Source organism: Kogia breviceps, chromosome 8 (assembly GCF_026419965.1).
Source record: "Kogia breviceps isolate mKogBre1 chromosome 8, mKogBre1 haplotype 1, whole genome shotgun sequence".
In the NCBI taxonomy this organism is placed as follows: Eukaryota; Metazoa; Chordata; class Mammalia; order Artiodactyla; family Physeteridae; genus Kogia; species Kogia breviceps.
The window spans coordinates 22,732,655-22,745,534 of record NC_081317.1 but is presented as its reverse complement, the minus strand read 5'-3'; the positions used below and the strand labels follow the sequence as shown (position 1 = coordinate 22,745,534).

At 37.8% G+C, this 12,880-nt stretch overlaps 1 protein-coding gene across 1 annotated transcript in view; it reads right to left on the bottom strand.

The window, feature by feature from the left end:
- The window catches only part of SVEP1 (sushi, von Willebrand factor type A, EGF and pentraxin domain containing 1), a 193,390-nt gene that overhangs the window by 104,344 nt on the left and 76,166 nt on the right, over nucleotides 1-12,880 (bottom strand). The window contains exons 6-8 of the mRNA XM_059072281.2: nucleotides 10,523-10,702; nucleotides 4,530-4,727; nucleotides 1,586-1,704 (exon numbers count right to left, since the gene is read on the bottom strand). Coding sequence (XP_058928264.1) covers nucleotides 1,586-1,704; nucleotides 4,530-4,727; nucleotides 10,523-10,702 — 497 coding nt within the window. The remainder of the gene's footprint in view (nucleotides 1-1,585; nucleotides 1,705-4,529; nucleotides 4,728-10,522; nucleotides 10,703-12,880) is intronic.

Sequence of the window (12,880 nt, the reverse complement as noted above, 5' to 3'; positions counted from 1 at the left end):
AGCTGTCATGAGGAGAAGCCCGCCCGCAATGGAGAGTAGACCCCACTCTCCACAACTACAGAAAGCCCACACACAGCAACAAAGATCCAACACAGCCAAAAATAAATAATTAAAAAAATAAATTTATTTTTAAAAATTGAGAAATACTTTTGAGGTCAAATCAATTGATTTTTTCCACTGTATTTTTAAAAAATATTTCAACACACCAGTGCTACATTTAGTCTAAATTCTCATGGATCCTAAGTATGTCCCTGCACTCTTCTTAGTATTTGATGACAATGACCAGGATGATGATGATAATGATGACAATGCATGTTTTCATGGGCCTCTTAATAGAATGTGGAAACTACACACAAGGGAGCACTCAATGCACACATCACCTACAGTACAGTAAGTACTATAATTTACATTTACACTTTTAAAATCAGATTTTAAAGTTACCTTGTCTTTGGTTACCTAAAGATAAATACCATATGATCTTGCTAATAAGTGGCAGGAATAAAAAAAAGATCACAGATACAGAGAACAGTTTGGTGGTTGCCAGAAGAGGGGTCTGGGGGTGCTCAAGATGGGTGAAGGTGGACAAAAGGTACAAACTTCCACTTATAAAATAAATAAGTCCTGGAGATGTAATATACAGAGTGATGACTATATTTAATAATACACTTTAAAAAAGTTATCTTGATTTTTCAAAGTATACTGTGCTTATTCAACACAATTATCAGAACATATTGTGTGTGTGTCCTTGAATGGCACATGTCCTTGAATGACACAACTTACATACATATTTACATGCAGGTGTAAAAACTATATGCTTTTTTGTGTGTGTGTGTGGTACGCGGGCCTCTCACTGTTGTGGCCTCTCCCTTTGCGGAGCACAGGCTTCAGACGTGCAGGCCCAGCGGCCATGGCTCACGGGCCCAGCCGCTCCACGGCATGTGGGATCCTCCCGGACTGGGGCACAAACCTGCATCCCCTGCATCAGCAGGCGGGCTCGCAACCACTGTGCCACCAGGGAAGCCCAAAACTATATACTATTTACGGGCATCTTCATGTATGTGAACAGTAAAAGTACAGATTTAAGAGGGTGTTAAATTCCTAATTCCTTTCCTAGCATCTGATGGATAATTATCTCAAGCTACTGCACATACAATACTAAAATACTGTGTTCTGAATAATGTTGGTTTTAAAAAAGCTGAGTAAGAAACACTGATGTTATCTTCGTCAGACTGGCCAATATGCAATCATTTCAGGATCATATTTTAAAACATAGGCTTAAAAATAGAAACTAAGATTGATTCCCCATCTTTCTTTTTCTTAAAAGATCTTCAGAGCCTGGGAAGGGGCAAAAGAATTCTCAGCCAACGTATCCACGGAATGAAGGGTTTCCGTTTTTAGATTTTCATCTGAAATTTCTAATGAAAAATTCAAGGCTGATCATTCTTCCATCAGACGGGGCATTAACATTTATGAGTGCAGCTAGAGCGAGCACTATCATTAATTAGTAAGTTTTCAATAGCACACAGATTTGCAGTGTATTTAGAATCCATCTGACAAAGGATGCAAATATTTGCTTAAACCTTACCTTTTCCCCAGAGTTGTCTTTAGCGGTTGGGATTTGCCAAGTGATATTAGCAGAGTCTTGCTGTTCCTGAGTCTTCGCCTCTATGTCCGCAGGACAGTTGATTTGAGGAGCTTCCACATCTGATTCAGAAAATACACAAATCAGTTAACATATCAATGTGTAATTCTAAGTCGTTTAAGAGAGAGGTAAAAAGATATTAATACTCTGTGACTTGCTTTTTACATCCCAATTCCTGACTGATTTGGAATTTACAACTGCCTTCAGGATAATGTATCTCAGGATGACTTATGAAGCCCTTCCTGAACCGGGACCTGCTCCCCTAAGAGGGGACAGATCCCCTCCTCTCTGACAAATCCCTTACCAGAACTCAGTCTCCACATCGAATACTCTCAGTCCCACGAGAGCGCCACGGTTCTTTCTATACCTGGGTCTTTGTCCATGTGCTTTTATTTGCCTGAATCAATGCTCTCTTCCCCCTTTACCCAGGTAACCCCTACTTGTCCTTTAGTTCTCAGCTTAGGCACAAGCTCCTCAGGAAGCTTCTCTGACCCCACTGGTCCATTTTAGGTGCTCACTCCACAAGTGCCTATGGCCCTCTGTCCTTCCTAACCATAACTCATTTTGCCATTTTGAAATTAAATTTTCTCCCCCCAAAGAATTTAAGTTCTTTGAATGCCAGGATATCTCTTGTCCCATTGTATTATATAGTTCCTGGCATATGACAGGAGTTTGATAAATATTTTTGGAATGAAATAAGGAGACAGAAAAAAATGAATGTTGACTGTGGCAGGAAGCAACTGCACTGGAAAACAATGCTGTCAGGTGGAATTAATTAGTGCGCTCAAATGTACTGGCAAAACAAACAACAAATTAAAGCCAATGATATTTTTTGCAGTGTGAAACTTTGCAGTACAGATACTGAATTAGATGTGGTAACATTCCACATAGCCACATCAGTCACTGTAGAGCTAAGTTCTTATTACATGGTATAATAAATCTCTTACGTTACATTAAATCAGCTCTTCTGTAACTTGCAGCTGAATATATCCGAATTGATCTAATTTGTGTCTCACCTTCTTGTTTCTTTAAAACTTTATTCAATTTATACTTTCCTTTTCTCAGAGGGGCTAATACTTGGACAATTTTCCCCCACAAAGATACATTAGCATATTAACTCTTAAAATCTAAAGCAGTATTTTATTTTTCCTTTACACTTGAACATTAGCTTGAATGGATTTGGAATTTAAAGTTTATATGTATTCTCCCTCTGTATTCTTAGAACACTGCTACATTTCCTTCTGGCATCTAGAGTTATAAATGAGAAGTGTAGTGTGAGTCTGACCCTTATTTCCTTTGTGGAATTTCTCTTTTCTTTCTGGAAACTTCAGATTTTCTCCTTAACTTTGGACCTTGGAAATTTCACCAGGAGTAGTGAAAGTATGCCTGCCCAACATTCAGAGGCTATTTTTTTTTAATTAATTAATTTATTTTTGACTGAGTTGGGTCTTTGTTGCTGCGCGTGGGCTTTCTCTAGTCGTGGCAAGCGGGGGCTATTCTTCGTTGCGGTGCGCGGACCTTTCATTGCGGTGGCCTTTCCTGTTGCGGAGCACAAGCTCTAGGCACGCAGGCTTCAGTATTGCAGTATGTGGGTTCAGAAGCTGTGGAGCGCGGGCTCCAGAGCACAGGCTCAGTAGTTGTGGCACACTGGCCTAGCTGCTCAGCGGCATGTGGGATCCTCCTGGACCAGGGCTTGAACCCGTGTCGCCTGCATTGGCAGGCGGACTCCCAACCCCTGAGCCACCAGGGAAGCCCCTATTTTTTTTTGGACTCACATTACTCACTGTTTTCTTGAACATGGATCAATAAACTCTATTTCTCTGGTAATGGTACTTTATTTTTTATTGAAGTATAGTTGATTTACAATGTTGTGTTGGTTTCAGGTGTACAGCAAAATGATTCAGTTATACATACAGACATATATATACACACACATATATATACACATATAAATGTATATATATTTTTTCAGATTCTTTTCCATTATAGGTTATTACAAGATATTGAATATAGTTCCCTGAGCTACTCGGTAGGACCTTCTTGTTGGGGAGAAGGGACAAATTAAGAGCTTGGCGTTAACAGATATATACTACTTTATATAAAATAGATAAACAAGGTCTAAGGCTATTTTGATCAAAAAATTCAAGCCTTTCTGAAGCTCAGGGAAACTTTCTTCTACTGGTAGGAAATTCTTCTCCTCCATCCCTTATCTTCTCTCTGCTTCTGGAACTCTATTGGGGTTTCTCGATTTATCACAGGTATCTCTTAACTTCCATCTTTTGGGCTTGATCCATTGGGATATTCAGGTTCCTTGTTTATCAGTTCTCCATTCTGAAGGAATTCTCAGTTTGCTTCGTCAAATCACTAATATTGTTTTCAACAACATCCACTCCACTTTTTGATCCTTCTCTTAGAGATATTTATATTTTTACTTCTAAGAACTCTTTCTTGCTCTCAGTAGCTCCTTTTCAAAGCATTCGGCTCTTGTTGCTAGGAAGATGGCAATGTTCTCTTGTGAATGTACTGAGATGCAGGTTTCAGAGGGCTGATGACTTGCTTTTTTAAAAAAAATTAATTTAATCTCAACCGCTTTATAGGAGCCAGAAATTCCCCAAAGATCTTCAACTCCCAATGGAAAACTTAACCTGCTTTCCAGCTCTAATATCATCCTTAGTTTTCTATTTCTTCTATTATTGCCTGGTACATTGTAATTGGATTTTGTGAGCTCATGATTTTGTAACAGACATCTTCATAGCATTTTTGGGGGTTACAACTATCCTTTTACCATAGATTCGCTGCAAAAGTTGCAAAGAGGGACAGTCCCACACTGCACCAATGTGTCATTATATAGAATTTGGTTTTTAACCTGACCATTGTATGGACCTACCTTCACAAGCAGCTGTCTCAACTTTGGCACTCCATTTTCCGGAGGTGGTACACCTCACTTCTTCTCTGCCTCCTGATAAAATGAATCCTTGGTGGCAACTTAGCTGACAAATCGTCCCAGGTTTGGCTGGATGCTTGCCACAGTTGGAGGGTGACACGATGACACCTTTGGGCTTCTGAAAGGTGGAGCAGTGGCGCTCTATTGTAGGAGAGCAAGAAAATGTTATTTGTGTTCCCACAAATTGCAAATGTCACAGATTCGCTTTACTCGAGAAAAATACAATTGGTCTGCTGTGGGACTGACATAAGTCACTAAACAAATGCTGTATTGTAAATAATGCTCCACCATGTCTCTTTAGTTACCTCATGTTATTTTGCTGGTGCATCAAAATCTTGGTAGGTTTCTAACTAGTACTTAAATCAATGCCGACTGTGACTTTTATCATTTGCTTAGAGCATCTTCATTCAGTTTGCAGGATATTACATTATGGCTACAAAGTATAAAATAGTGAATTAGGTTCTATCTTTCATGGAATACGTGATAATTCAGCAATCAGTCTCCATTTTATGAACTTTTTTGTGCCATCTTTAAGCAATCACATAATGAGAATAGTTTTTATACTCTCCCTAGAATCACTGTGTCATAATTAGGGCCTTGACTCTTAATGATGTTATTTTCAGCACAGATGAAGAACAGCAGATGAATTAGGTAGAATTAGGTAGACTGGAGATTGAATGGAAAATCAGACTAGGACTTAACACAGGGTGTGTGTCTGTGTGTGCGTCACACACACACGACCCCATATACACATTTGTTTGTTGTTGTAGTAGTGATTCTGCTGGGAGCACTGCTGGTGTCTTTAGTCTGTATTTCCCATGTGATATGCCAGGCATTATTCTAAGTGCTTTACAAGGATAGCCTCATTTAAACATATGCAGTAAGGGCTGTTGTTATTATTCCCACTTACAAACAAGAGTGCTGGAACATAACAGTAACTCTCATAGTTAACTTTCCTGAGGCTACCCGATGGTAAGTAGCAGAACCTGTGTGCTCCTAAAATATTCTACAACCATGCCTCCTCCCCGAAATGACTGCTTTCAAACCTCTCTGTCAGCAAAAGCAAATTTTCCTGAGAAATCGGTATGTTTCTTTGTTTTTGCACAGTATGTACCACTTGGTTGCCCAGACTTCCTATTTTGCTTTGACCAAGAGGAAAATCAGAGCCAAATTTGTGGTTCAAATATAACAACTATATGGGACTCTAAATCATTTATTTAAGTATGGTTGTTTATAAATTAAGAAAATTATTCTTTTAGCTGTCATAATTGTTGAAGATTTTATTCCCTGTTAATATTCTCTTTCTTACTCTTTATGACCTTTTGAATGAATGTCTTTAGTTTTTATATAGTCTAATCTAATCGAAAATCTTTTCCCATTGCTTTTATGCCTAATACATTCTAAGATGGGTTAATATTCACTTACATATATTAACTATACTCTCTTCTAGCTTTTAATGGTTTTATTTTTAATTTATATTTTTAAAACTATGAAGAATTTATGTCAGTGTCTGGTGTGTATTGGAGACTTATGAAAATTTCATTTTGTTCTTCCCAAGGAGCTAGCCAATTTTCCTATATTATCAGTTGAATAAATCTTATCTTCTCAACTGAGCTATGATGCTTCCCTAATAATACGTGAAACTCGTAAATTTTGGAATCTATTCAGTCCCATTGATCTGATGGCAATTCTTGCATACTCTTCATTTTTGCAGTTTTAGTATATATTTTAAAACTCAGTAGAGCTACTTTCTTTTTACTACTCTTTATTACTCTTCCCTTTCAAACTTATTTCAGTGAGTTTTGCCTACACATTCTTCCAGATGAATCCTGGAGTCAATCCCCAATTCCAAAAAGGGGGCAAAAAAGAAAAACCCTTTGGGGCTATTGGATGATATTGCATTTTACGTATACATATATTTGGAGAGAGCTTACATTTTGATAAAATTTTATAAAAACATTAAGGTGTTCTTTTTGTCTTTCAATAATATTTTGTAGTTTGTGTAACACAGGTTCCACACATTTCTGTTTAAGGTCATTCTTTCATATTTTATATTTTCTATAGATCTTTTGAATGTGATTTTTCTCTAGTTTATTTGATATTCTTATGACTTTAATGAACTCTCAGTCTTTTAGTAGGTTCATTCTTTTTTGGAGGTAGACACGTAGTTTACAAATGATGATTCTGAATCCTCTAAGCTCTAACCTTATGATTTATTACAAGAGCTAAAGCTTAGAGAACAATGCTAAATAATATGGATGATTCTGGAATCCTTTTCTTTTTCCAGATTTAATAAGACTGTCTACATTGTTTCCATAAGTGGATGCAGATTTAAGATGGACTTTTTTATTGTCAGTAATCAATATGAGTTTCTTAGAGTTCTATTAAAAATGTGTTTTAAATGATAATAATACATTTTTATCTTATACTGAGCAACCATATGAATTTTTCCTATTTTTTATAATGAAGTAATTTATTATGTTGATAGAGTACCTAATTTTAAATCCTCCTTACATTCCTAGGATAAACCTCTACTTGTTTTGGCAGACCATTCTTTTGAATGTGGATTGCTAGTATATTCGCTGTCGTAGTTTTCTAGCTTTCTTTTTTTTTCTTGGTAAAAGTTGTCAGGTTGGCAATAGAATAATAATAGTTTGATAGTATGAACTGATTAACTTTCCACTAATTGGGCCAAATTACATGGTATGAGAATTACTGCTTTTTAAAAGTTTGAAAGAGTTTCACTGATCCCTCAGTCATTTTGGGAGGAGTAATTAAACTGATAACATTTCCACTTTTTTTGTAAATTACCCATAGGTAACTATATACTTGCTTTTCTACTTTTTTTCTTGATTCATTTAGTAATTTTCATTTTCTTAGAAAATCATGCATAATAAATGTATTGTATGGTGTTTTATTATTCTTTTAAAAACCTCAGACCTCTGGGACTTCCCTGGTGGCGCAGTGGTTAAGAATCCACCTGCCAATGCAGGGGACGCGGGTTCGATCCCTGGTCCAGGAAGACCCCACATGCTGCAGAGCCGCTAAGCCCGTGCGCCACAATTATTGAGCCTGCGCTCTAGAGCCTGTGAGCCACAGCTACTGAGCCCACGTGCCACAGCTAATGAAACCGGAGCACCTATAGCCCGTGCTCCGCAACAAGAGAAGCCACAGCAATTAGACGCCCGCGCACGGCAATGAAGAGTACCCCCGCTCGCCACAACTAGAGAAAGCCCATGCGCACCAACGAAGACCCAACACAGACAAAAATAATAAATGTATTAAAAAAAAATAAAAACCTCAGACCTCATATATTCCTTTGTAATAGCTTCCTGGAAAAATTCTAGTTTTGCATTTTTCTTTCTTCTTTTTAAAATTTATTTTATTACTTTATTCAAAGATTTTCGTCTTATCCAGTCTACTACAATCCATCTCCTTTTATAATTCATCTTCCGTTATTATTATTATGTACTTCTTTCAACTTCTCTTGCAATCATTATTTTCCTAGCTTTTGAATTTAATGTTTAGTTATTTTCATTTTTCCTGTTTAATAATGAAAATATTTATATCTGTGAAATTTTATCAGTGTATAACGTAACCCATATCTCATAACTTTGGTTCTAGAATTTTCTCAATTTCATTGTTTATTTTTTAATTGTATTTTTAAAACGTCTCCTTTGTTCATTTAATTCATTTCCTTTATCTCTTTGTATTGTAATTGTATTCACATTTTTGTGTTTTGGTCTGGTTTCATATGTCAGAAAATGTTAAGGACATTGACTTTTTAAAATGTGTTTCAAATAACTTTTTCTTGTTTGCATTTTAATAATGCAGAGAATTCATTTGAAGTATAGAAATTTACATCTTTATGTATTCAAATCTATTGTCCTTTTTATTTTTATGAAGTTCTTCTCCATTAAAATCCATATTATTTCTTACATTTCACTCCTTAATTTGCCTCATTTAATTAATTAAATTAACTTAGTGATTTTTAAAAATGAGGTGAGTCAAAACTGACTAATTTTTAGATGAGCTTCTTTCCCCCATTGATATCTAAAATTTCCCTTATTGAATATTATATTCTTCTACAAAAAATAATGTTTGTTTCTGAGCCATGTTTGCTTCCATTGTTCTGTGCATCCTTGTACCATTAATGTACCATTTTAATCACTGTGATTAATCATTTTAATCATAATCTGTCTTATGATGGTAAGAATAAGTTTTCCCTCATTGTCCTCATGTTCAAAATTTTCCTGTTTTGCAACTATCTAGTCTTCAATACGTTTTCTATTCATGTCTATCAATTCATGTGTATCAATTTTTTAAGCGGAAGATTTCACAGTAATTATCATTGCTGTCAGAATTTGGGGGCTACGGTGAGTTGTTCCCCAATAAATTGTAAATAAGGATATAATTTCCTTTTGATGGTTATACTTCAAATCTACCAAGATTGACATACACTTTAAATCATTACAAAGATGTACACAATAACTTTAAAGAGAATTCTTAAAGTTTAAAGAATTTTAAAATTTTAAGTTAAACTTAATAATTAAATTTAAATTCTTTAAAGAATAACTCCAGAGTAACCTTATTAAATGTAGTACATTTTTAATAAAAGACTGGGTCCCTCACAAGAAAAGCTGCTCACCCATGGAGCCAGTGAAATAGATGATTCTCAGGAGTAAACATTAATATCTAGGTACAAATTCTAATCTTGGGAGACAACGTTCCAGCTAAAGGGATTTATTGAGATTTAATGTTCCATTGCCAAAGCAGCCTTTTTATGGTGGATAGATCCATCATCTTCATTTAATTCTGTGAACTATCTGGAGAAGCTAACTCCCTTTGTTTTGGTTTTATGCCAACTAAGTCTGTTTGTGGTTTAGGAATCGTTGTAGCTTCTCCCTCCAGGGAAATATAATGCCTGTCAGGCTTATGTCTTTCAGTAGTCATGACAAGTATCTCATTGTTAACAAACTTTACTTGTTATTTTTATTATTAAATTATTATTTAAATATTTAATACCCCCCCTATAAGTTTTCTGAGCCTGCACCATGAGGGTCAACTCTAGGACTGTTATTGAACCCCTCAGTAAAGCCCAATATCCTTTCTGGTGACGCCCTCCCTTATTATCAGCCCTGGATCCAATATTAGATTATACTAGAATAAACGTGTAAATCAATTTATAAAGATTAGAGATAGTTATAGTATCTAGTTTTCCCATCTAGGATCCTGGAGTACCTCAGTTTATTCCCTACATATAGTTCTTGTTCCTATTTTGGAAGTTGGTTATTTAATGACATACCTGTTAGCACTCCCAGGTATACTGTATCTGACACATAGTAAGGGTTCACTAATGGTAGTTATTATCATTTCATCATCATAATTATTACCATTGTTAATGTTTCAACAGTGTATAAGTTGCAGCAACCTGGAAGAGCTACTGAGTTTATTCATTTTGGACCCAATTCCAGGTATGAGATGTCACAACTCTTAGTGAAGGACAAGGCAGAAAATCTTCTGATGAAAGAGAATTTTACGGCCCATCTTAACACTCACTGGCTCATAATTTTGTCCTTTCATCAACAAGGTAATGGTAAATTGTGTTTTTAAAGTTGAGGGAATTACACAGCATTTGCTGTTAAAAAAAAATCCATCCAAATTTGCCCCAATTAAAACGAAAATCATTATCATTTGAAGCTGTAAACTTTAGGGATTCGGAAAACTGGATTGTGGTGAGAAGTCTTTTTACCAGTGGAGGGGAATAAAACCACATATTTGTTCATGTATCTACAGCGCCATATACCTATCCATATGGCTGTGTATTTATACCCATAATGAGTCGGTTTTTAGTTCTAGGTCTTCACAGGAAACAGGAGAAACCAGAGAGCAAGAGAAATGACCCATCCAAGGCACCATGCCTTCTAAGAACTTACCCACACACCGGGGTTCTAGACCATCCCACTGGGCGTTTACTTGGCAGGTAAGCCTAGCACTTCCTTCTAGTCTGTACCCTTCATCACAGGTGACCAAACACACTGTCCTATAGGACAGTTCCCCGGTAGAACAGCTGAGGCGGCCATGTTTGGGTTGGCGGAGACGAGGGCATGTTCTCACTATGTGAAATGAAAACAATTAGATCATATTCTACTCAATGAGGACAAAGGAAATAATTATAAATTTAATAAGTCCTACACATCACAAACAGTAAATAACACACCATTATATTTTGAGTTAGTATGGGATCATTAAAAGCCTATGTTTTATCAAATTCATGGCCTAAACAACATCACTGTGTTCCACCTCTGCCTATAGGTGGGAAACTTAAGCTGTTTAAGGAGTCTGGCCCCAAATAGACAATGATGGCTGGAGATTGGGGATGGTTTACAAAGGGAGGTCCCTGCAGCCCTCAGCTGGGCCTTTGCTGTGATTCTCCAGGCTACGTTCTAACAAAAGGAAGGGGTCTTTTCCAAGACAGAGATCGGGTTCAATTCCGTTTTCAGACCTCATGGGCATATCCTGGGCTTTTTAATGATCCCAGACTCTTGACAGCTGCTCAGCCTCTGCAATCTTGAACTCCAGCATTCTACTCTAGCCACAATTCTGGTCCTTTTAGCTTTTTCACCCCTTTCTTCCCAGACGCTTCCTGCAAATCCTAGCTCATGATGATAATATTGACTTAAGCATTATCATTGTTTTGCTTGTTTTTGCTGCTGTGGCAGAGACTGCTAGTTGCCCACCCAATCACCACTCCTCCCGGTTTTATTCAGCATAGTAACATGCACAGCCAGAAGATAACAATTCTCCACCTCCATCACAACAAATGAGAGCCAGTGACACATGCGCTAAGGTTGTATGGGACTTCTGGAAAAGCTTTTGAGTGGGGACTGTCTCAGTTGAGAGAGTACTTTTTTGCCTTCCCCTCTTCCCCCTTCTTTGTCCTGAAATACAGACGTGAAGGATAGGGCCCCAGCATATTACAGGGTAAAGTCTCATGCACTAAGATGGTAGAGCAAAAAAAATAAAAGAAGCCTGGGTCTCTGATGACAATGAGCTATCAGAGCAGCTTTGACTTACCTCCTTCTGTCCTTTCAGGTGAGAGAAAATCAAACCCTTAATTGGCTTATGACCTAGTTATTTGGGTCACTGATACCCGTAGGTATATGCAAACCCTAATTCCCTCAGGTTACAACTGGTGATATACTTCCTTTCTCTATTGACTTTGAAACCACCATGAAAAAGGAGCTAGAAGAGTATTCACTAAGCTCTGGAGGCTGGGAAGGGCCCTGTGCCTCCGCCAGCCTCAGCACCACCAGCAGCAGAAGTGCCATGGGTTGTCCAGAGAACTGTGCCTCTCCCCAGTGCTGCCACTCCTGACTCTCTTGCCTCAAGGCTACATCAGAGAATCTACAAGAAGGTACTCGGACTGCTCCTGCAGCTTCCCAAATGACATCTGTGCTCCGAGTTCCGGCAAGAGTCTACCACCGCCTAGCCCAGCCAAATCCCATACAGTGCCTTAGAGTACATCTCAGTCAATTCCATCAGGCCCTATATTCTTGTTCATGACAATCGCTTCATCCACCAGGGTCATTCGCACACAGTTCTGATCTAACTCTAACTCACAAACTCAGGCACCTGTCCTCTGCAATACATGACCAGTCCTCAATAAATCCCGTCCTATCCTAAACTTCTCTTGTGAACTTTTCCTTACTTTCTCATCCTAGTAAAAAATCGTATTGTCTCTTATAGACAGGACCTGCTCCTCATTGCCTTCCCAGATCATTCTCTTTCTTCTTCCTAAACACCTCCAGCTCCCTGGAGGGAGGAAAAACATCCCTTCCCTACCCCCACCCCCCGCTCTCCAGTTGCCTGCTGACCTTTTGGCCACTTCTCATTCTTTAATGATTTTATATTTCTCTCTCTCTCTCTCTCTCTGGCACGCACGCACACACACACACACACACGCAGACACAAGCTGGTGATTTCATCATCTATGTAGATGATCATTCCAATACCCTAGAGTCATATTCCTCGCCTCTTCTTCACCAATAACCACATCCTTCATCTTATTTCAGCCTCCCCTCCACTGCCTTATCCTCTAGACTTTGCCAGCACCAATCCAAGCACCCTCCTCTGACAACAACCTCCTATCTTCCTAGATTATTCCCTCAAGAGCTTCAACTCCATCAAATTCTATACGCTACTGGAGCCTCCAATCTATTATGTGTTCTTCTTTAGGTAAAATTATCTCTAAAGAGTGTATACTCTTTCTACACTTCTTTTTCTCCAGTTCT